This window comes from Merops nubicus, unplaced genomic scaffold (assembly GCF_000691845.1).
Source record: "Merops nubicus isolate BGI_N331 unplaced genomic scaffold, ASM69184v1 scaffold15639, whole genome shotgun sequence".
Taxonomy (NCBI): Eukaryota; Metazoa; Chordata; class Aves; order Coraciiformes; family Meropidae; genus Merops; species Merops nubicus.
In genome coordinates, this window is record NW_008633191.1 from 3,521 (window position 1) to 29,426 (window position 25,906).

The 25,906-nt window shown below is 36.3% G+C and overlaps 1 protein-coding gene across 1 annotated transcript in view; it reads right to left on the reverse strand.

Annotated features, from left to right (window-relative positions):
- Positions 1-2,978: 2,978 nt before the first annotated feature.
- Positions 2,979-25,906, reverse strand: part of NCAPG2 (non-SMC condensin II complex, subunit G2) — a gene marked incomplete at its 3' end in the record, with an annotated part of 42,891 nt that continues 19,963 nt past the window's right edge. The window contains exons 10-26 of the mRNA XM_008948183.1: positions 24,275-24,400; positions 23,222-23,401; positions 22,066-22,218; positions 18,426-18,648; positions 16,594-16,709; positions 15,948-16,121; positions 14,120-14,190; positions 13,701-13,854; positions 13,338-13,511; positions 12,777-12,893; positions 12,530-12,673; positions 9,699-9,798; positions 8,867-9,051; positions 7,882-8,025; positions 5,905-6,008; positions 3,488-3,585; positions 2,979-3,081 (exon numbers count right to left, since the gene is read on the reverse strand). Coding sequence (XP_008946431.1) covers positions 2,979-3,081; positions 3,488-3,585; positions 5,905-6,008; positions 7,882-8,025; positions 8,867-9,051; positions 9,699-9,798; positions 12,530-12,673; positions 12,777-12,893; positions 13,338-13,511; positions 13,701-13,854; positions 14,120-14,190; positions 15,948-16,121; positions 16,594-16,709; positions 18,426-18,648; positions 22,066-22,218; positions 23,222-23,401; positions 24,275-24,400 — 2,366 coding nt within the window. The remainder of the gene's footprint in view (positions 3,082-3,487; positions 3,586-5,904; positions 6,009-7,881; positions 8,026-8,866; positions 9,052-9,698; positions 9,799-12,529; positions 12,674-12,776; positions 12,894-13,337; positions 13,512-13,700; positions 13,855-14,119; positions 14,191-15,947; positions 16,122-16,593; positions 16,710-18,425; positions 18,649-22,065; positions 22,219-23,221; positions 23,402-24,274; positions 24,401-25,906) is intronic.

Genomic DNA, 25,906 nt, shown 5'->3' on the forward strand with positions numbered 1-25,906 from the left:
TTAAAGAGTGTCACTATTTCCTGGTATACCTGGGTATTAAATAAAATAATCCCTCAAGGAGTTATTATGAGATAATACATTCAGAAGCAAAAAGTAATAACACTATTAAGTATGAGTTAAAAAAAACAGTAATATATTTTAGCATGCATCAGTGCAGCACTGCATGTTACAAGACTGTGCTCAAAGCAATGATCAGAGATCTAGCTTGCAGCACACCTTCACTAAAATTTTGGTGCTTGGTAGTAGAGCAGGATGATGAAATAGTTTACAGACAAGAAGGCACATATCAGACTGTATTTAATCACATTTTAGTTATACTTTAGCATACTGGTAACCAGAGCACTATAAACAGTGTGTCAGAAGACACCAGAGGCCCAGCCTGGTCCAACCTCATGTCTCTCTGAGAAAGTGCAAACACACTTTAAATTAGTCAAGCAAAACCTGATCGTTGAAGATCTTCCTCCTGAACCTTCTAGCAGCATGAATTCTTTTACCCCTCTGGAGAAAAAAGATACACCCATCCCTGTACAAATATGAATCCCCCCAAATTCTGCAAAGCTGTGTGACAGCTTCTAAATTTTGTCATCATATTGCAATTCTGATTCTTGTTAAACACACTTCTTGTCATCATCTTCATATCCCAAATATTTTAATTTTATCTGCAACTATCTCTTGGTTTTGTGTTACACAAAGGTAGCCACTCATATATCATGAAATTAAAACACTGTGTAGCATCCTGCGCTCTTCATCTGCCCCAGCCTCCAGGTTGATTCGTCCCTGTTCACTGGCAGAGCTGATCGTATAGATTCATAAAGCAATTATCTGTGTTCTTACTGGAATTTATAGTCAGTAGTGCACTCAAGTGGCAGCAATTACTCATTTTAATGTGCCTATTTATTTAATCATGTTAAGATTTGCTTTAATTTCTCAGCCTTTTCTGTCTTGATTAAAAGTGCAAACTGCATCATGATACTCTGCCGCTCACCCTTCTTTTCCAGATCATTATTATTTTTTAAAATATTCTAGTAGAAAAGATTAATGAGTTTAATGAAGTAACAAGATCATTTTAAGATATTCTAGTAGAATACTTGGCAACCCAATGTTAAATGACTTAATGGAAAAAAATAGTTGTGGGTTTTTTTGTTTTGTTTTGTTTGTGTGGGATTGTTTTTTTAAATTTATTTTTTTTTTTTTAAATTTTGTTTCTAAGCTGGGTTCCAACCAAAATAAATTTGTGCACAGCTGAGCAACTAATTACAGCAATCTACCCAGGAAGCAGTCACTCTGAGTTACAGAAGTCAACTTATGTAGTGATTTTTTTAAAAAAATACAATTTTTTTTGTCCTTTATCTATTTTATGTTACAGGAAGACAATGTCCTCTCTTGAAACAACTGAAATTTTCTATTTACTTATGCCAGATTGGAAATGGAAGCAAAAGGTTCACTGGTTTTGATCTCTCCACTCCACACCCCCCCTTTTTTTTAATAATCTCATTTCTGATGGTACATGAACTTTCTGGTCTAGTTCTTGAAATCATATGCTTTAAGAAGGGTTACATAATACCTTTTTGGCTCTGATAAAACAGCAGATTTAAATTAATGAATGCATATTTTGTTAGCAATGACACAGCTACTCTGTTGTATTGTCCCAAAAATCAGATGCCTTTTTTTTTTCCTGGAAAAAAAAAAACTATTTACCTTCTGGACTTCCAAACCAATTCCAAACGGATATTTACTGTACAGCCCTCTAAAAGTTCTACCACTGCCAGAACACTTAGTAGCTGTTGAGCTTCTTGATATAGCTCAAGTGCAAACTCTTTAAGGATGTAAGTATCATAATGAAAAGGGATATAGCCCATGTGGCTTCTCGATAAACCACCTTACTTTTCATACAGCAGCATCTCAGAAATTTGGTATTTGCTGTGAATCAGTGACACCGATTCAGTTACAGCTCAGCCACCCAAGGTCTGTGTCTCGCCACTACAGTGCCAGCAAACACCACACACCTCAGGCTGCTGTTCCACCAGAAGAGTGTGCTGTGGAAGTGTGCTAAGGGCTGAAGGGCTACGCAAGGAACTTCTGAGTAAAACTCAAATGGCGGGTTTTTGGTTTGCCTTTTTTTTTTTTAAATCCACTGTTTGACTAAATAGTAATGATTATCAGTTTGAAGAACTAAATATTGCAAGGGCCTCTGCACATTCAGGCCATTACTTTCTCTGTATTTTTGAATGAATGACCATTTTTCTTCATTTGTCTATTTTCTTCATATTCTGTATTTGTGCTATTTAATGTCTACTTTGCATGTTTTCCAAGGGTAGTTCAACAGCTAGATAGAAATCAAATTTGACCAAGTTTGAGACCCTGAAGGCTGAAGCATTCCCTGTGTTTGTCTATTTGAGACAGGTCTGAAATAAATGATTGCAAATAGTGTAGCAAATGTTTTCCAAGAACCTTATCCCAAAAAATTTAAAACTCAACCAGATAAGACACCAATAACCCAAAAAATAGCAAAATAAAATCACTTGTAGAAAGGTCTTAAAAGTCATGGTTATATTCAATTAAATTTTTACCATCTGCATAGGTATGGATTTGTATATGTGGAGAAAAATATTCCAGTAATAAGTAATAGCAAATTAACTACTTGTTTTGTTCTACACCTGCTGCTAATAGACCTGAATTTCAGAACTGAATCCTGCAATCAATTTCAGAACTTGAATCCTACAGGATCAAGTCATAGTGCATTCAAATTAAGTGCAAAAATCCAAACTAAATATATAAAGATTGCAATTGCAGCAAACATACAGGCAGGAAATTTAACACTGTGCTGGACTCAGTAGCTCACATTTTTTTTTACCTAGTGTTTTAAACCTTGCAATCATTGAGAATGCTCTGACTGTATTATGTAAGTACCAAACACAGCCAATTATTGCAGAGAGGGTACAGGAGAGGTTAGTGTTCATTTCCCACTGCACATTTACCTCTCAGTACTGCTGGCCTCTTCTGTGGCAGCATCCTTCCATGTTATCAGTTTCCTTTGAATGGCAGGTGCAACATCCTTTAGAAGTGAACTTTTGTGCTTACCTATTTGAAATAAGATTGTGTTGAAAAGCTGAGCAAAAATAATGATTTATCACCAAAAAACCCTGCATATTTTCATAGAATATTTTTTAGCACAAAAGAGTGTTTAATGAGAGATTAGGTATTAAATTAAATTTTCACTGTCCTGGATTAATTACTGTGTATTTTGGCAAATCAGAATATAGAGATGAGCCTTGTGAGTTAGCGGACAGTTGTGTCTTTAGACTCACCTACACAAAGATTGAAAATCCAAAGCTTAACAACATCATTTACAAGTCCTATCACCCTAACACCTCTAGAAAGACAGTAACTTAACAGGATGAGGAAAAGTACCTGTTAAATTGTCTAAGACTTCAGCTTTCAAAATGCAGCATATTAAAAAAAAGATTGCAAAAATGGTCTGACTGACCTTTAATTATAATCACAATACAGACAGTAGCTGCTAGACTAAAAATCCCTTCAATTTCTTCAGAGAGTATGCATTCCATTAATTCATTCAACAATGACCTGAGGAAAACACAAAGCAAAAATGTTATAAACCATGTTTCTTTCAAAACAGAACTGGACAGAACAAGTTTATGTTACACCATGCCACCACAGCTTCAAAGACACCATACAGGACAAAGCAGTGGTTATTGGGCAACTGAAAAACACGATGATTTCGGACCTGAGAATATCTGAGTTAACAGAATAGTAAATTGCCAGGGAAGAAAATAAAAGAAGTTTGTGCCCAGATGATAAGAGAAATTAAGAGCTCCTGGGCTATTTTAGGAAAGGTAATGCATGAAAAAATTACTGGTTCTACTGGAATTTAACTTGAGTAGTTTGTATTGAAATTTCTAACTTCAATTTCTACTGAAATTTAAAAATATGTTGCATGACTCCAATAGCTTTAATTGTTCTTCAGGCTTTTATCATGCTAAGATATCAAAATAAAATACGCAGTTAAGAAAAGATCTAACCACTACTAGGAATTCAGTAAATAACTTTGTAGAAGCTCAAATATTGCTTTCAAGAGCTGAGAGAGATGAAACTCTTTAGCTTCTGAAATAAGTATTATATTGTTGCTCATGCATTCTGTTAGTTTTATTATATCGTTGTGGGCTAGTCTGAACAAGTATTGATCCTGTTCCCTATTGCTCTTAAACTGTCAACTGATAGTCTCCTGATCAGTTTTGACTTTGCTATCATCAGTGTTTAGGTCAGCAAGCACATTCCTCACTCCCATGAAGGAACACTGATTTTATTAACTTGACTCACTGCAGACTCAATGAAGTTGCCTTTCCCTTCCTCCCTCTCAACAGGGGTCATGAGTCTGCAGGCAAAATAAAATAGAACAATAAATATATATAAAGAGATAAGCAATTGGTTCCTATACAGATAGTTCCCTACTAAAGGAAAGGACACTCAAACAATTGATCAGGTATTGCCAAGTCACTCAATAGTATCACTGGTATGGGGATTGAAATTCAGTGCTAGAGATTGATTAATTAGTAAATGAAAACATAATAGGTGCTGTAGAACCTGGGACAAGATGACTGTGTTCACAGAACAGAAGATCACATCAGATTCTGTCATGTCAGACATGTCATGCCATGTCTTTCCATTGGCATTGGTAATGTCTGAGATATTGCATTATTCACTACTGGACTCCTATCAATACAGATTAATAGAAAACAGCCTTAAAAGTAGTCTCAGTTCCAAGGCACCAAATATAAATTATCTCCTGACTTAGATCTTCTTAGCACCAAAAAGATTAATACTAGGAAATAGATACATGTTTATCAAAGTACTCATAGAAACAATCTGGTCTAAACTAGCAGTTTTCTCTGTCAAGAATGGACACGATTCTCTGACTACTACAATATAAAAGTTTTAGAGGAATTAATTGTATTTCTGTATTGCTTTTGAAAAGAGGTGTGTAAAAATAGTTTCACAAGAGAGCACCTTGATGGACAGCTGCTGCCTCATAGAAGAACAAGACCTGGATTAGGAAAGCTATTGCTGGACTCCCTGGAGTCCTGTGTTTTGCAAGTTCAACTAGAAACAGAGAAGGGCTGAGAAGGAAAAAAATCAAACACCATGACAGCAGACACAAAGTCTGTCAGATGAGCAAGCTAAGAATAGGAGTTAATTGTGCTAAGTCCTGGAGAACAACAGGACTTCTAAGGAAGCCCTAAGCCTATTAGCCTCTTGATCTTTTAAAATAAGTCCGGTGTATAGTCATGTAATAAAAATTGAATATGAGCAAACTAAGCAAAATCAAATTAATTTGTGACAATTTCAAAATATGTTTTACACACTAAATATAGCAAATAAACCTGTTCAAGTCTTTAAAGAATAATTACATAACCCTACTTTTGGGGGCTTTTAGGACTCAGATACTTTAAAGCTATTTTGAATTTTGTAATTTTAATACAGCTATAGTACATTTGTCACCTCACTGCAGATGTTCTGTTAAAGAGTTAATGCTATTTCTGGTAAATACTTTATCTCACATAAGTATCTCTATATTGAGGGGACTAATGTGTCTAAGTATCTTATGGAACAAGCCAGCAAAGATGTATGATTAAAGAACTCATTTAGATCAACAGTCTTGTAAATAGGAAGCACTCTTAGATGCAGCTGTAAAAAAATGGAACCAAGCCCCCTAATCAATAGCTACAAGCAATATGTCAAAAGAGAGGGATTCTGAAGTAGTGTGGGTAAATGCAGTAAGTATTTAGTTCCTCAAGATTTATTTGAATTAGAAATTAAAACTTTATTGACATCATATACACTGTTCTACATTAACAACTTTGGACTAATTAATGTAGAAACATTTACCTGACAACATTCACTGACTTCATAATTATGGCCATTAAATTGCTTGAAAGAGGAGGAAGTTCTGAAATAGCCTTTGGAATCATTAAGTCTTTTTCACTGGAAGCCTAAGAAAGAAAAAAATCAACAACTGCTGCAGATCAAGAAATATTTGCATACAGAAAACTTCTAAGGAAATCTGTATTTCAATAACTACACTAATCAAGACCTATCCTATGTCACATTCATATATCATATCACATATCAAATTTATATGTGTTCTTTGAATAGTCTTAAGCCAATTGTGATGTGTCCAAATAAAATAAATTTAAATTAGAAAGACTAATACTAAACCAAACACAGTATTTGTATCAAGGCAAATATTCAGCACAGTTGTTCTGAACTTTCATTTCACTACATTGTTGGTCATTATTTATAAAGACACAGTCTCCTAAATGCAAAAGAGCACCCATTGTGTCTCCTAGGTTAAGTGTATAGACATTTCTAAAAATAATTTAGGTGGCAGTGATTTCCCAATTCCCTGTGTCAGCTCTTTTTGCCATCAGTTCTGAATAGCATGGGAAGTACTTAGTTAGAACTGCATTTTGATTTACTAGTACAGTAACCTGGGGGCAAAGGAAAACCCAAGCTCAGATGACTTACTGCAAAGAGCATCCATCATCTATGAGTATGAATCTGCAGTATCATTCAAAACCATAAACTTTTACTCTTTGGCATCTGTAAAGAGCACGTTTTTACTGCACAGCTCCTCCCTCAGCTGATCCATAAACATCTGCAGGTGAACCTCTGGTGTTGCTTCTGTAATGGAATCTTTAGAAGCAGCTCTGTTGTACACAGTATTTTCTGGTAGTTGTTAATTGCTTTATTTCTGACCTACCTAGCAACCAGTCCAGAGTGCTGCCTCTGCTCAAGAGACTGCTTTTCCTTGTGTCCAAAGCTTCCAATCTTACCACTCCTATTTGCTTCTAACACTTCATACATTAGGAGCACACCCTGGGAAAGTTACCCTTCTCCTTCAAGGACAGTAATGGTTCCTTGGGCTTAGAGCACATGCAATAACCTCTGTCTATACATTCTTTTGAGTGTTGGAGCTTCTTTCCTTCCTTTCCAAAGAAACTCTGATCAGATAGTTGGAAATTCTTTAGACAAAAACCAGAGTAAAATAGATGTGGTATGAGAAATAGATGCATATTGAAGAAGAGAATGCACAAGTGGTCAGTGCCAGACTGCTCTAGAACACGATTACAGAGCCTTATGGGACAGTTCCAAGAACAGGGAACTCGAGTCTTTCAGAGATGAGCAGTTCACCTCTTAAGTTCTCTAATGGGGGTGAGATGAAGTGAGTTAGGTTTAGAACAACCTCCCTTCCTCCTCCTTTGCCTGAGCTTTTAGTGCTGAGCACAAAATGGTATGATATGGGAATGGAACGTGCCTTTGGTCAGTTTGGGTCACCTGTGTTAGCTGTGTCCTTCTCAAGCTCTTGCCCACTTGCAGCCTGCTAACATCTCTTTTTTAGGTCAGTGGGTGAAAGGAAGAGAGAAAGCCTTGACACTCTGCAAGCACTGTCCAGCAACATCCAAAACTAACTGGTGTGTCCTCAACAGTGTTTTAGCCACAAAGGTAAACCACAGCACCACAGGGACTGCTGTGAGGAAAGTTAACTCCTTCCCAGCCAGGTCCACACAGAGAATTTCAATAACCATGTTGTTAATCTCCAGCATCGCCTCATTTCCAAACGCTTCTTTCCAAGGCAGACAGTGAACAAGATATCAGGAAAACTGTTCTTGCACAGCTCTATTCACACATTATGCAACATAATATGTAATTATAAGCAAATAAAATTTCCTCTTTGGCATAGAACACACACAAAATCTTCATCTGCAGTACAAAGATCTCACTTTCTGAATGCAGCTCTGTTGTTTCGACATATTGTTTAAAATAAGTGCAAAAAAGAAAAAAAAAAGTCAGCATTAACTTTACCTTCTGTAGCTCACAACTTATCTCTGCTACTATTGCAGCCAGGAGTGTAGAAAGTACACCCTGGTGGACTGCTGGGCAAGATGAATGCCAGCACTGGACTGCATGTATGAATTCTCCAAGAGGCATTTGAACAGAGCGAATCAACTAAAACCAAAGGAAAACAGATCAGTTTTTACAGATTGCTTGAGGATAGTTCAAATATTTCAGCAAGCTTCTCTGTGAGGAAGTACAGATCACACCTTGAACAGTGATTGAGGTGTTCTAGTCACCTGGGATCAGAGGGTGAAATCAGCAACACATTTAGGAAGTCTACTCATAAATTTGAGAAAAAAACAAAACAATGGTTTTAATAAAAAATAACAATGTTTTTCAGAAGTTGTGACCATCACATTTTCCACTGATCCACCCATCTGTCCTGGTTTAGCTAGGATAGGGTTAATTTTCATCAGAAGCTGGGAGAGGCCACAGCCAGGATAGACAGGTGAACCAGCCATACTGGCGTGTCACTTCTATCTAGTCCCTGCTATGAAATACAAGAAGGCAACTTTTCTCTAAAGATAGGAGGTTGTGAAGAACTTTAGGACATCGTATTATTTTGGAGCTGCTGTAATTTAGGCTGAAAGAAACAACAAATTCTCCTCTCTCCCAGGATCATAGGATATATATAAAATAGATTATTTTTTCTCTAGATTGAGAAAGTTCCAGATAGGGTTAATAACCTGTAAGTACTAGCATAGTTCAGGATCATTGGCAACAGAGCACATTGTTCTCCAATGTAGTAGTTTTTCCTGTATTGATGAGACCCACAATGGATAAAAAAATGTTACCAAAATTTTAGAAATTAAGAAATTTAAGAAAATTTAGAAAATTTAACTGAAAATTTAGTCAGATGTCAACTAGAATAATAAAGTAAGCATAACACATTTGTGTAAAAAGTATGAATATATCTATACACTAAGTAGCAATTCTGAGGGAAGTACAATACCTGAATGCCTTCTTCCTGCTGTCTCTTGAGTCTGCATGCCACACATTCTAAAACTTTCTGGAAGACTGTCTGTACAGCATGGAGATGATTTGCCACTTCATCTGTCTTGGAATTCTGAGTAATGGAAGCTTCAGTAATTTCTTTCAGAGCATACAGTAACACTGGAGCACAAAAGCCACCTCTCTCTACAGAAAGAAATAAGTACCATGACATAAAAAATTGTAATTACATTTTCCAGGTACAAGCCTAGAATAAAACTCGGTTATATACCATAAATAGCTATAGTTTACAAGTCTAGAGGATATATTTAGTTTCTGAGCATTTTTAGCTGAAATTTTCAAACAGTTCGATCAATACTGTAAGTATAAATCCAGTGTTCCTTCCAATCCTAGAAGCATAGGGATTAAAGTTGCAGATTTCTTCAGGAACTGAGCTCTAATTCTGTCTGTAGTGTAGACATAACTTTCCAAATATGATCCCAATCTAAATAATGCTACAATGTTGTCTCCTAAGACATACTGATCCATCTCTCTCTCACTCATTTTACACATATATTAACAACCACTTTCTCTACATATAAATCCCCCTGAATTATATAGCAATAACTAGAGTCTAAAAGCAAAACAATATTTACATAGTTCTGGGTTGGTTTTGTTTTCTAAAAAAGCTCCTGGGACTTTTGATCCTATTATTGGGGTACTAGCTAGCAAAAGCTGTAAACATCATTTTCTGAGAAGTAGACTCCAAAATGCTAAAAGCAACAGTTCTGCTAATACAAAAAAAGTCAGCAAAGTGTATCTGGAGATGTTGATGCCAGTACGAAATGTCATACCAGTTTGTAGAACTGACAGACCCATATCTAAAACGTGTGCTTGAAACGTGAGATTTCCAAGGCCAACCATTATGACATCTTTGCATACTGTCAGGTAGGTCTAGAAAAGAAATGTGAAAGTATGTAAGAAACAAAATTTACATAGAGTAACTGTTCAGTAAAACCTAAAAAAAATAAAACCACAAAATGTTAGCCAAGTCACCCTGAAAGCTGGTGCACCTACTCGGAGTTACTCAGTTCTCCACCTTTGAAAGGCAGGAGTTCCAAAGAGTTCTCCAAATGCTTCCATTGCCCTTTCCTCCAGTAAACAGTTTCCCGAAAGGCAGTAAACCCTCCGTCTCTCTTACTGGGCTCAGATCAACGGCAGTGATACTTGACATTTACCGAGGCAGAACGTGGTAGCTCTGCTCCACCCACCTGGCACAGCAAAATGAAACCAGCCTACAGAGGTTTTCCCTCCAGCGACACACATATACTGAACAGATCATAATACTAATGCACAGACAAAGAGGTGACAATTTTTGATCAGTCTATATGTACATGAGTTGGGTTGTTCAAGGACACCGATGGTGACTGAGGTTAGCCCAAATCTTGCCCTTGACCAAAATAGGAAAGGACCCATAACTGAATGCTAAAATCCACCTTGGGTTAAGTGCTGTCAGGAGAATGTAACACAGAACAATTCAAAACAAGCTAACCCCTCTCTCTCCCCCACTGTAAAATCAAATGCTTTCTGTGAAGGGCAAATGAAGATAAGGGGTAGGGGACACTGTCAGTGATGACACAGGGGTTTGTGTCAGAGGCCACCAATCGGTGGCCTGAAAAGAACAGTCCCCCAGAGAAACCCTGCCAATAACAGTAATTGCAAAACTGAGTAACAGGCCAAGTGGAGAAGAAAGGGTGAAATGGCAAAAGAATGAGATAGTCACAGGGAAAGTGATAGATAATTGAGAGCAGAAAAAGAAGAGACGTTCTGGTCCTGGTCCACTCTCATATGCAGCAATATTAAAGAAGCAACTGTAATTATCATATTATATGGATATTTTGAGACAAATGCTTTTAATGCCAGCATTGCCACCAGACATACACTCCAAACAATTAAAAAGCACAATCAATACCTCATTCCAATAAAAAACAGTGTACAAGGTGAGAAGCAAATAGGAGCTGCTTAACAAGCATGTAGCTTATTACAGGAGATGCAAGAGGCCTGGATTCTCTTCCTGACTTCCCGACAAGTCACATCAGTCTTTAAGCCTCAGTTTCTTCTCTGGAAATAATGATGCAGATGGACTTTAACATCTACTAGCAACGATCACTGTGTTTCTCTACTGGGTTTACAGGTGGCAACTGCCTATCTTATTGCTTATCAATAAAGTTTCATTTTCATTTTTTATTCAAACCTAGGAAATTGATTGTAAACATTCGGAAAACGCTGGTAAAAATTTCCTATTTTGTGACTCGTCTTCCTATAAGGTTGAGTTCTGCACTTACAAACTTTTGAAAAATACCCACAAAAGAGTTATAAAGCATACAAAATTTTTCATTCAGAAAGAAGAGACAATAGCATATAAACCACACAAGAAACCTGTACCAAGAAAAACTACACCACTTGTTTGAGTGAGTGTCCTGTCTCTTTACACTTCTCCAAAAGCCACTTGACTGCAGTACTGGGGTTTAGTACAGGACTGAGCAACTCATTACTCAGTTCCCTGGGGTAGTGGTTTAGACCAAGCTGGGAGCTGAGCACCACCTGGCTGTTCATTTGGTCTATAGTTGTCTACCCTGGCTGTGCCCCCCTCCCAGATTCTGGTGAACACTAATCCTATTCTAGCAGAACCAATATACCAGGTAACTCACATCCTACCTCTCTGCTGACTTCCAAAGATATGGGACTCAGCACTAAAGTGAAGCACACTGAATTTCTCGGGATATAATTTTACCTATTTTTTTGGGAAGGAAAGAAAGGAAGGAAAGCAAGAAAAGATCATGATTAGATCTAAATCCTCTCACATAGTCACACCACCTGCCTGTTCTTCCAAATCATCTTCTATTATGCTTTTCAACACAATGTATGCAGCTGCAATGATTCTGTCATTTCTAGGACCTTCTACACTATAGGAGAACAGCCTCTCAAATGCTAGCATACAATGAAACTATACCCTTGATTTCAGCAACTAATTTTCTTCTCCTTTTCAGAACTGAGATTCAGTGACAATCTTAACTCTATGTTAATCATTTTATGCTTCTATGTTAATGTACTTCTCATAAAACAGAGTAAACAATACCTTTATTTAATATGGGGCATAAGATTGAGGACAGGAATTACCTGATAGAAACCTAAAATTAGGGATACCCAGCTTACATAATCTGCTGTGCAAAAAATTTCTTGAGTAGGCATTTCCAAAAGTGTGAACCAAAACATGTTCCATTCTCACTTCAGCAGATAAAATGAGAATATATATTTTGCACTGGTAGGTGAAAAAAAATCTATGTAATAGTCTTGCCCAGACAAGGTACCGCTGACTCCTCGTGAGGAACATATTGCACTAGGTTATGCACAAGTATATTTATATGACTTTATCTTTATAAAATACAAAGTTTATAACTAAACACAAAGGCATTTTTCAAAAATAAGTGTGATTTTAAGCAATCAAATGAGTAACAAAAGCACAAAACTGTAACCTCAGAACAATCAGGACTGTGTTTCAGCAGCTCATTCACTTGCCGGGCTCCAAAAATGGCAGTGCAGTATGTTTGTCAGTATACAATTGCCACACACATGGCTTTTTAGATTGGCAGCAGTTTGATTTATATTATAAGAGACCTCTAACCTGGATAATTAATTCAGGAACATTCCTTTGTTTTGAAATGCCATCCTTTTGATCACTTGCTAGTATAAAAGGCACAACTTGACTTTCTATCCAAGCACCCGTCTCCTTCAGAACTGAGAGGTAACCTTTTCCTTCTTCAGAAAACTGAAAAACAAACAAACAAAAAGTTTCCCAAATGTTTTTTGGAATTTCCTTTCCTATACTCTCAGCTGCAGCTCCAGTTCATACTGCAAAGGTATAACCGTACCTTGTTCTGAAGATGAATACTCAATCTGCAAAAGAGGCTGAAGGCTCTTAGGCCCGTTGCTTGATTGCAGCTACCAGAACCTGCATCAGTTGCTTTCAGAATTGAGCCAAGAACCTCCTGAAACACCAAGGTTTACATTAATATTTTCCAGAAAATCCTTTCAAATGTCTCTTATCAACATCTCTAAACAAAAGATTTAAACAACACTGCATCCCCCAAAATAACAAACAATTTCAATTACTCCCATTTTGCAATCCCATAACCAATTTTACATACATTCTGAAAGTCAGGTCTCTTAAAAATGCTCCATATTATATCACAAACATTTTGACACACCTAAAAACAACGAGCCATTTAAAAATCTATAAACAATGCTGAACTAATATACTTTTAGTTCAGAATATTTATTTGAAGTACAAATCAAAAGGAAAACCTTTTTATAGAAGGGAAGAGGGGGTCATGAATCTTATTTATCTATTCTTGCAGGCCTCTAATTTGACTCAGGCAATATATGATGTTAAGCACTTTTATAAGCACTGTTTATGGTAAGGAGAATATTACCTTTGCAGTGCTGAGAATTTTCATAAGCTTCTGCAGTTCCTTTTTAGGAACAGAGAGCAGGCAATCACGATTGACAGGATGAGTCAATAAATACTCAATGTAATCGATGGCTAATTCCGGCCTTGGCTCCTGTGCTACGTGGATACGTACTCGTCGTCCCGATGGTTTATTATCCTAAATGAGAAGCAGGCACAAAACAGTACAATACGATTAGTATCTTAATTTACAGCTAATTCCAAAGCAGAATAATATGGCACTGAAGAGGTTTCTTCTATTAAAAAAAAAAAAAAAAAACAAAAAAACCCATGATGACATTAAATAATCTAGCAGTCCCCTGATCCTGTGACATATGCACATGCACACCTTTCTTGGGGTTAGTGTGTCAGACAACCAGTCACAGGCTAATTCCATAATATGTCCCACTTGACCCCAGCGACACATGCAGTCTATCAGGGCAGAATATTTGCTTGGGTCAGCTCCATTCTCAATATTTCTGAGCCTGGATATCACTCCACAGCTTAAAAGAAAAACAAAAAGAGATACGTTAGTTTCACATTGCTAAGTGCAGAAAGATGTCAAAGCAAATCAACCAGCCTAATACCAAAAAAGATTCACCAGTGGATCGAAGACATATTTGCACCTAACAAATTGTACTAACATCAGATTTGTTTAGTGGTTTAATTTCTCCAAATGTGCACTTAATACATTAAGTTGTGAAAAATTAACAAATACAGTCAACAAAAGATTTCTTGTAATTCATATTTTGGATTTAAAGATAGTACCTGAATGTAGGAATAGCAGAAGGGGGCATAAAGGATGCCAGAATAACCAATGGAGTCACGCAACGCTCATCCTAGGATTAAAAAAAAATCACACTACATGATGCACATCTACAGGTAACACACGTGCACACAAAACTAAAGAGTACTGGAAAAGTATGATTAAATTATCTCAAATTGTTTTCCCTTTTTTCACTAGAGATGTAACTGAAAGAAGCTCATAACATGCAGTTTGCAATCTGAAACTTCTGATTCCTCTTCTAAGAGTTCAGTTCTCAATTATCTAATCATTCAGCTCTCTAACAAAGTGTCACAATAACTACCATGAGTAATTATGCTTCTATTAGATTAATAATCAGTGCACAAGTAATAACAGCGCTAGCTTACATTTTTTCTAGCAGTGGCTAATATTTAATTGGACAATTGTGACACCATCTAACTCCCTCTCAAGTAACTAGTACCTGAAATGAGTATTCATTCCCATGAGAAATTTATAAAAGAGACTCTAAAGGAAAGGGTGTGTATATAACGATGGTAACATAAAACACACTAAGTTGTTACAACACATCATAATACAGGGTCTAGACCACAACAGACTCACTGGGGTTATGTAGAAACCAACCTGTGTAAAAGACTCTTCAAAACCAGTATATAACAGCTATGTCCAAGTTTCATTGATACAGTCAAATGAAATTATTACCTACTTAGACATTTGAAGATCTAAAACCTTGCATAAATCATCTTTAGAAGAACATTTAAAAATATCTTTGTATCTTTTCAGGAAAGAGACAAGCTGCTTCAATCTGTAGTCTTTTAGAAACTAAGCCTTTGAGGGCAGGTCTTTTTAGATCCAAGCTGCTTACTCACTGTAAGAATATCAAAGTCAAAGAGGTTTCTTGCTAAAACTGGATCTCGTCTGCTCACCAGAACCTTTCAGGAGGGATGTTACATCCTCTAACAAAAAATGGTTTGGAATATCTTTGACAACTTCCAAATGCTTTCAGGGTAGAAAGAGCATTTGGTCTATCTGTGCTGCAGAACATTATGTAGCACTGACTTGCTTTCTGCTCCCCGACTAGCTAAAGCTAAGTTGAATCTGTGAAGTGTAACAGCCAGCATAACTCAGTATACTTCAAGCATAAAAGCCACAAACAAAAAAAACAGATGCCCAGAAGATAATCCTTCCCAATGCACTACAAGGTGCAGCAGACACTGTTAGCCACTCAAAAGACAGTACCCTGAAAAATAACACCAGAATAATTAAAAAGATCAAACAGACCAAAAATATGAAAACGACTGATTTTAATTAATTGCTTATATCAAACCTACACAATGTAAGTGCATCAAAAGATCATTAGAGAGTAAGATCAAATTAGCAGAAACCAATTACAAGAAAGTGAAAGTGTCTGTTCCAGCAGCTGAATCATAATAAGGGGTGGTGCTGGATGAATTTTGGGGGGAGCAGGTATTAAAACATGGACTTTTTATGTACACTGTTTATTCTGCAATGGCACATTTTCAGTTACTGATTTCCAAATGTTCCAAAACCATTAAAAGAATGGAATCCTACAATAACAATACAAGAAGAGCAATTTATTACCCCAGTACTTTCATGTTAACTATTCAGATTACAGTTCATCAGTCAGATATTGCAATAGGGGAATAACATCTACCCATTGCTGGAATTCCAAGGAACTTGCTATTGTTTACTTTCTATAACAACAGTGAAAAAGAATACCGAATGCCATGAAAATAGAGAAAAGGCATAATATATACAAGCACCTGCAGAGAAGACTATAAGCACTTACAGGAAAACCTAAGCTTTCTTTACCTTAAATACTTTAAAATATTCAGGCAATACAGCAGCAAATTTTTTGATAGCATAATCTTTGGCATCTTCATTGTGATCAAGTGCTTTCTGGATACTTCTCCAGAGAATTACAGTAATCTCCAATAAACTTGCCATGCTGGCCACATCATTTATTGACAACACATTATCCAACACCTGAAATACAAACACACTTAGATGGTATTCCCTATTAGATTGTCAAATATAAATTTAGATTAAAATAAGGTTTAAAAGAAACCTGAAAATTCTTCTATACTTTTTACAACAGTAGTGTGTTTGTTATAGAACATGAACTTCACGGTTCTACGTATACAACTTGAGTCTTCATGTTACGTTAATATTTTGAATAATTTAATTGCAAAATCAAACCAATTTCTAATTAATACTGGAATTAGGGAGGTACCAATTTAAAATATACTTCACATTCCTTCTACCTTACTCTAGCTCCTTCACCAAATCTGTTATTGCAGGGCATGGAAACATCACAATGGCAGTTCTCCCCTTCTAATTCCACAGATGCCCAAGTGTCTTCCTTTAGATTTCTGTTGTATCATTAACTGCCTATGTCTCAAACTAAGCATCACAGAAAAAAAGTTGTCAGAACACATTATAAAGGGGACTTTCTTACACTTGTATTCTCCTTTTCACTTTCATCGTCATTATCATCAGTACCATGAAGACTCTCTTTTCTTGCTTTCTGAATGCAGGCATTCAAGCAGCGCCGAATAGTAAGCATCAGTTTAGCTATATTTAAATATAATAAGAATAAATTAGACTTTTACTTTTGTTAAAAATGTTGCTAGTAAATGCTTCTAAGTGTAATGCTGGAAAGCCAGTCTGAAAAAGCTGGCAGCAGAACCAGAAATAACTAGGCAAAAAAGAAAAAAATTCCTGGTCAAAGGAAATGAAGAAATGTGAACATGTTTTATATCCTCAAGACTGAAGAAGAAGTGGTGTCCTGGCTTCATCTGGGACAGTTAATTTGCTTCTCAGTAGCTGGTAGAGAGCTGTGTTTTAGATTTAGTGTGAGAATAATGTTGATAACATGTTTTAGCTGTTGCTAAGTAGCGTTTATTCTAAATTGAGAATTTTTCACTTTCCCATGCTCTGGCAGCGAGCAGGTGCAGAAGGCAGGAGGGAGCATGGCCAGGACAGCTGACCCCAACTGGCCACAGGGTTATTCCACAGCACAGAACATCATGCTCTGTATATACACTGGGGCAGCTGGCTGGGGGGACAGATCGATGCCTGGACGTCGGTCAGTGGGTGGGGTGCATTTGCAATGCACATTCACTTGTCATTTCTTGGCTTTTATTTTTCCCCTCCACAATTTTGTGACACTGCTTTTTGTCACTCTTACTACTACTACATTTTACTAATATTATTGTTATTATTTTAGTTTAGTTACTAAACCATTTTTATCTCAACCCAGGAGTTTTACTATGTTTTTGTTTCAATTCTCCTCCCCATCCTGCTGGGAAGGAGGAGTGAGCAAGCGGCCATGTGATGTTTAGTTGCTGTCTGAGGTTAAACCACAACAAATGGCAACGTTATCACCAGGTTCTATAATTTTATTGTTAAAAAAAGTCTATTAAAAAACCCAAAACCAACCACCACCTTATCAAACCAGGATCAGAGGGAGCTTCCAAACCTCCTATGTTCACCTAGCACAGCTATTCATTTAATAGCCTATATTTAATAATACATCCCTTCCAGTGTCAATTCCAATTGTTTATAAAAGATGTAGTAGCCTAATCACTGGACTACTTCATCAGGAGCTCATCTCTAGATAAAAGTGAAAGGATTATATCCACTCTGGTGAATGCACAACAAGCTAAAATACACCACCACATGTTATTTTAGAACTACCTTACCAAGGTAAGCAGTCCAGAAGCAAGGGCTTGGGCATTTTATCCAAGTCACTCCATGCTGACTACTTTGTTTTTATAGTATTAGAACTCCTCTGAAACAAAATTTTCCCAATTTAATTTGGTTCAATAGCATTTTTATAAAAAGCAGCTATAGTCTGTACAGTACATACCCTTTTCACTGAAAGTTTCTGAAGCTTTTAATAGGAAGGAGGGCTTTTTAGATTTTCTCTGAGCCATTTGAAAATACCACTGATCCACAAACCCCAGATAATCAGACAAGTACTTTTCACCTTCTGTAGAATCTCCCACATAAAGATCTCAAGAATCAAGTGACTTATCTCACTGGAGACACCAGGGTGTTTTATTTTACTAGTTCTGCACGATAAATTATCAACTTAGATAGTTTTAATGTACATGCAAGGAGAAAGAGGAAAAGAGATCAGAGAGACAGCAGTTAGAGGACACAGTACAGCACTTAAAAGCAGAAATAAACAGCAACAATGTACCACTGTTAAGAGAAAAAATTCAAAAAGCAGTTACATGGTTTGTTATTAATGTTTCCAAAGATTCATAGGATTTTGCACTTTACCTATATTGTTGGGGGCTGTATGTTCATAAGCATATTGATAGAACTTTCTAGCTGCTGCTGAATTCATCTGGATGAGAGTGACACAGCGTTCACACCACACATCCTCAGGTTGGTTAATGGGAAAGAAAGAGTTGAATAAAAGGTTCACTATACGTCGTGACACAGGCCGTGAATCAACTTCAAGACGAGTCAGAAGATGTTCCATGGGACAGATATTCCAGAACTTTTTAAAGCGAGAAAAAGATATTACAGCAGTTGAAAAAAAGGAAAACTCAAATCACCTTTATTAAATGTTGTCCACACCCAAAGTCTCAACAAATATATATATATAGCATTTGCCAGAATATCATGAGCATTTTTAATTTTTACCAAAATTTCATCAAACTACTATTTACTTGAGGTCACATATTGCTGCAGCAATGCTACTGTTCTGACACACCTCTAAATCTCCCGGTATCTCCAGTAGACTGATTCAAGCAATCTAAAATTCTGCTTCAAGCCATTCCAGCTCAATATACCTGCAATGCTAATGCAGTTCCATAGGTTTAAGGAAGAATTATTTACTCTACAAGGGTATCACCACCACACGTAATTATTTGTCATTATGTGCCACATTTCATATTCTCATCCTAGAGCAAAGTAGGATCAAAATACCTACAAGTAGGATATGCACCTTAAAAACGTGTATAGAACAGGACTGTCCAAACCCTTCCCAAACCCTAAATTCATCCCACAGTTAGCAGAGCTCTAGCTTATTTGTAACAGTAATTGAAGGCTGTGAAACTCAGAAAGAATAAACAGCTTGTTACACCAGAGGTAATACCAGTCACACCTGTAATTTTTGTGAGATCTTGAATTATTACACTGTGCACTTTCAGATAAAAAAAAAAAAAAAACAAAAAAAAAAACACAACAACATACACACAAAAACCCCCAAACCAACCTACCAAATTAGAATACCCCAAAAAAATGTTTCTTAGCAATGGGAAAAATTATTTTATTCTTGAGCAGAAATTTTGCAACAGGTAATTACTTTGTGATTTCAAACTATGAGCATCCCATCCCTATTAGAATTACCATATAAAGAAGGTCTGTGGAGTAAGCATTAAAGTAATCCCAGAACTTAGCAGAGATACACATTACATTTTTTTTAAATAAATAGGCTTTACTGGCAAAACATCTAACACTTACTAGGATTATTTTTTTTAAAATGTAAGCCTGATCTTTCCTTTAGATGATCTGAATCTTTTAGTACATAGAAATAAAGTACAGAGTGGATGGAAGATACTCATTATGCCTAAAGAACTAATTAATATCTAAAAGAAAATAAAATCCCTGAAGCTGAGAGTTGTCCTTTTTCCTCTGTCTTTAATGGCAGCAAATTAAAAATAATTCAAGGAAGCCCAGAAGATTGTTTGCTTGAATTTTTATACTGAATGATGAACCACTTTCAAACAAGACTTTTTTTATACATTTAACAGCAGCATGAATATTTTGCTTTTAAAAAACTGTATGCAAAGTAACGACATATAAAAACCCAAAGTATTGTTGATATTGAATGCCAGTTCTAAAAAGCTTGGCTGTATTGTACTATACAGGTAATTGATATTAATGGATCAAATAATGACTGTAGGTGCCAGTCCTTTAAAACATACTTGTATATCGTATCTTACCAGGAGTTAAAACAGCACAAGAAGAGCTGAGTACATGTGAAATTACAAAGGAATGTAGAAATTAATATTAAAAAATACATAGGAAGATTCTAAAAATGACACAATCAGATTATTAGGGCATTAATGTTTTTAAGATGGTAACAACAGAAGAGTACACTAGAAATCATGATTTCAGAGTCCCGACTTTCAGAACAGTTCTGTGACCTGCCGTTCTGTGAACCAAGTGATACATCTCTTCTCACACAGGCACCACCAGTGCGAGGACCAGGGTCACAGGGATTCTTCTGCCATTCTACCTCAGATTTAGCAGGAACTTCAGGGGAAATGATATCTTTTAGAGTAATACTGCTTAATTTATAACTCTGAATTGCCACCTCTGGCTATCTCCAACAATCTCAACAACCAGAACCAACTGTGGAAGTAAAGGTACAGCTGCATATTGTTAATCTCAGGAGAGCTGCAAACATTACCAGGACCCTGCTGGAAACTCTTCCTGCAGACAGTCTGAACAATAAGACCTTGCACTTGTAGTGTTGTCTCCATTTCACATTTTCTGTGGATTTGCCTAATCAATGCATTGACGTATGTATTATGGAAGCCCCAAACTTGCTGTCACATCATTGTAATCTGGTTCCTGAACCTGTATGCAAGAAGCTGAAAGCTCTCAATTCCAGAATTGCCTCACATTCATCTACTTCTGAGCATTTTTTGATGAATTTGGAAGGTACTGAGGTGGTCTAATGTCAGTATGTCTTTGAGGTCCTGCTGTCAAAGCTGGAATGCACATATTCAGCAAGCAGGTAATTCTTGTATTAGGGGCAGATATGTTAGTGTTCCTTGAGCACTGGAACCTTAAAAATTCGACAAACCAACTATTTAATTATCTCCTGGAAAATAGATACATGCCTCTGATTTCCAATAGTGCATGTGCCTAGCACAAGATAAGGATGTCCTAACAATTAAGCTTAGCAAGAGACAAAAGCAACATTAAAACAAAATATAAAATTAAAATTAGGAAACACTTAACAGCAGAGAGTGGAGAAAGAGCTCGAAGATGCCTAATGCTGGACAGTATCAGCCTATGTAAGAGTCCACAACAGTCCACTCAAGATTGATATAAAAATATACACTAAAAAAAAACCAAAATCCTAAAAGAACATGGCCACAAAAGACAAAATGAAACCGTACAGCTACGTAAACAAAAGTATAAAAGAAATTTGGTAAAGGTGGTAAGCATTTTGAAGGTATGAGTCCTGACTTGAGCTAGGCAGTGGGAAGGAAGTGTGGCAGTACTGACTGCTCTGCCCTGGCATGGCAGGAAGACAGAAACATGCTGAGAAAAGGGTCTGCTCAGTGCTTGTGATTCTAGCAGCCACTGAAACCAAGCAGGGGAGCACAAAGTCCATTTGATCTGCTAATCATCCCAAACTAGTAAAAAAATGCAGGGGATAGAAAAAGGAGAAGTACTTGGCTCAACTAAGAACTAAACTTTCCAGCATACGTATAAAAATCTCTTCTGTAATAATACCCAGACACAAAGCTATCTCCTATAGTTGATGTTTCTGTGAAGAACTGCTATGCAAAGGCTGAAAGCTCACCAGGACTAGTAACAATTTCTTCATTTATTTAAGTTAAAACATTTTTTAGGCACATCATGACTTCAGTAAAATTCATTAAAAACACTGGAAGGAAGGACTTCTGTACTACTACCTAACATTTAGATCAAAACCTCTAAAATGGACAGAAGTGACTAACAGCAACAGAATCCACAAGTCTTAGAAATAAACATATAAAAGTTATATGCTTAAATCCACAAGAAAAGGAAAACCTGCCATTGTAAGCATGGATTCTTTTTCCATTTAGGTATACAGCAGTAGTCTCAAAGGGTACTTCTATTTTTTTTTTTTTTAAATAAATCCTTTGATTTAATCTCCTTATTGACACTTACCAAGTGTCACTTATCCTACCTTAGCAGCCTTGGTAGCCTTAACTTTCAGCAGCATATCCACAAAAGCCACTCGCACTTTCTCTGAATTGTCATGAAGACTATATTTTACTGCTGGCAGGAGCTGTTCCAGTAATGGGTGACTTAGTTTGTTGTCCAAAATTATTGGTAGGCACTGCAAGAAAAAAATCATAGCTATAAAAAAAAAAAATAAGAGTAGATTTGAAAAAAGATGTACCTTGAACTTGTTCAGCTGGATCATTGCTGGGTCCTTGGTATGGTTATTTCAAATTTCTAGCGAACTCTGTTCCGTGAGCTCATTTCAGCCGAAGCAGCTACAGAGGCCACGGTCTTGCCTTCCTTTTGAGGGCACAGTGTCAAGTGCTCCTTGTGGTAGCAATACCAGCTCCATAAACCGTGCTCATTTCAGGTTAAAAATACATCTCTTTTGCTAAGTTATTTTTAAACCTGCGCTTTCTGCTTACCCAGTATAGACACCCATGCAGCTGCAGAGGAGCAAGTGAGGATTAACATGAACATAGCTCCTATTTAAGGCTGAATTGACACACACACAAAATCTTTAAGTGAAAATACTGCTCAGAGTTAATTTTTCTGCCCAAGCTCTCAGTTATTTACCAGATGCCAGAAAGATGTAGATGAACTAATCCTAACATACTGAACAATGCACAGGAGGCTGCCATTCCCAGAGAAACTCAGTATGTAATTATCTTTCCAGTTTGTATTTATATTCATCCAAACCTTAGAAACACAAAGTAGGGTACAAAATCATAACATAATTGTGCATGTCTCGGGATGGGTTAAAAACAGTGACATAGAAACATAAGAACCTGCCTGTATATATTCTCAAGTCTAAGCATACTTTCTAGTAGCTAAACTAACTAAATTATCAGGCCCCAAAAAGGTAAATAAAACTGGAAAAGCAAAGCGATCAAGAGTAACAAAGCCAGTCACTATTTTAAAAGGCATTTTTTCATTCTAACTGTGTGGCTTCTATAAAACCTGTGCAAACCTTGTGTACATTAGGTACTTTACTGCCTAAGTAATTATGCAGAATAAGCAATTTCCTTCAGTTAAAGTGGCCTATACTGGCAACTTGTGAACCAGGCAAAATATAAACATGACAATCATGATTTTAAGCTTTAGGAAAAAAGATTTACTTTAAAAACAGAGCACCGAACATCAGCAGATGTTATATCACATGCCAGCTCTCCAATCAGTTTTTGTAAAAGATCAACAAGAATAGTAGGAGGAATCATCTCCCAGTATTTCGATGTTATCTGAGTAACTCCAAGTATCCCTGTCGAGCGGACAAGTGGATGAGGATCTTCTAAGAGACTCTAAAACAAACAAAAGAATAATAATGTGAGCACACTATGACTCTACTGTTGTTTGACATTAGCCTAACAAACACATAGCATTCCATTATCTTTTAATCATTATGCACATTGTCATCCTATGAAATTGTAATATTAATATTCCCTCGAGGCATTTTATTATGAAGCTAACTAGGAAATTTAAATCAGAAGCAAAATTAAGACAAATATTGGTCTTTTTTTAATTGGACTTTTGAAATAGGGTTTTTTAACAATAACTTACATTAAATCTTGCATCTGTGACTTAATTAAGAATATTTAGACTACTATTCACATGAGTTTAAGCTGGCCACTGCTCCTAAACAATGATATGAAAATTCTGAAATCCATTCAATTACCTGATGTTTAAAAAAAACCATACTCAGGATTTCTCAAACATTTTCTTAACGAAAACACTATGCCCATTCTCATCCATCTAGGCTGGTAGAGTTTTTTAGGTTCTTATCTCTATTATGTTTCATTTCAGAAGAATTTAGTAATACATTATTAAAATTCCATTGAATGCTTCCATGTTAAGTGTAAAGCTCTCCTTACCAATCCTAGGTAAAGTAAAGATCAAAATTCATTAACATGCATCTAGGCTTTCAAAAGCATCTTTCATTCACAGATTAATAACAATGCCAAATAATTCCTTTTCAGACCTGAAAATGGTGCATGTCACCTGTTGTCAAGATACTACAGAAATTAAAATATTAGTTTATTTTTGCATCATAGGCCTGTATTTCCCTATGAATACTATTCAGATATCCCATGAATTTTAATTACATCAATAGCTTATTTTTGAGTTACCTTTGATGAAAGTTTCATTTTTAACATTTTAGTTTCACTAAAACTTACAAAAAGCACTTCAAATTGTTTCTGAATTTCATTATCCATCTCTTCAGTGTTAAAACTGGGATCACAAACAGGAAAAGCATCGACAAACAGAAACGCGGCATTCGATCGAACTTCGGAGTTTCTGGCCTGGCAGAGTGAAGGAGGAAAATACTTTTTCAGTAAGTACAGACTTGATATTAAACTGCGTATCTTCTCAAATACTGTTCTCCAGACACTTCTAGCAAGTTGGTGGTTCTAATTAAGTAGATGGAAGAGATTAATTGTGAAATATATGGAAGAACTTACAGTAACATGTGATTTATTCTTTTTTTTTACCTTACATTTCCACCCATTCAGTAAAATCTGAGTTATTAGTACAATCAGCTTTCAAAGCATACCAACTTCAGTGACCCTGAAGAGTCACAGCCTGATTAATGCTGAAGAAATTAAAAGCAGTTGGGATTTCTCTTGGTCACCCTAAAGCTCCTCTTCAGAATACAAGAACCTTGAATTCAGGCAAACTAATTAAAATGCCTGTCAAGAGACAGGTGGTTTAATTAAAAAGCTCAATCCTATTTCTTCAAGAAAACAGTATTTAGAAACTAAGTAGCAGCGAGCCTGGAAAATAAGTTATCCAACATAAATGTATTCAGTTCTGCATCTATGCACATAAGTAATAGGACCATGTTCTGAGCTCCAGGCAGTTCATCAAAAATCTAAGGCAAGCCTCATAACTCTCAGGCATTTTACCATTTGTAACAGTTTTTAGCATTACACTATATATTTCACTGGTTGTAGAGCCCCAAATGTAAAGAAAAATGAAGTAAGTGTATATTTAGACAGCCAGTGAAAAATAATTGGCCCTGTGGACTCTTAAAGTATAGAAAAAGTGAGCAGGCAATGAAATGAAAAAAAGATGAAATTCAAGGCATCTAAGGGAGAAGCCTGAAATCTAACCATCAGACTAGCTCTTATTTATCAAATACAGCGGTGCAATGATAAGAGCCTGTGCTGACTTCTCTTGGAAGGAAGAATTTTGTTAAGGTTTAGGGCCCAAGTTAAAACAAATGCACACATGTGTGTGTGCATATATATGAGACTATTTATATAGTGTAATCAAACTTAATTTTAACAGCAAGATCAGGGAACATCTGGACTATTCTATTCATCCAATTTTCTTCTTCCCTAGTCGTAACAGACTTTCATATCAGAGGCAGGGAAAAGACAAAATGGATAGCCATGTATTATTTAAAATAAACTAATGGCAAATAAAAACAGAAAAACACCAAAGAAATGAACAACAAATACTTCATTTACAACTTCTTTTGTATTTCCCTTCTGGATGGGTCCTCGTACTATGGGTCACATCTCTGTGTAGAACCAAAGAATTCCAAATTCTTTGAGAATTAATATTCAACAAAATCAACAGGAATTCTAAATGTAATACTACAAAGGCAAATAATATATACATATATACATTCTTCTGTTAGAGACTTGTGTTTTACTTTATCATGGATAAAAAAAACAGTCTAAATGTTGAAAGATTACAATTCTTAATTCAATCCTATAAAGCCGTAGAAAAACCTTTAACTTTCAGCTTGTCTATATTGAAGAATTACGGCATAACAAGCTCATATGTGAATTTGGGGTGCA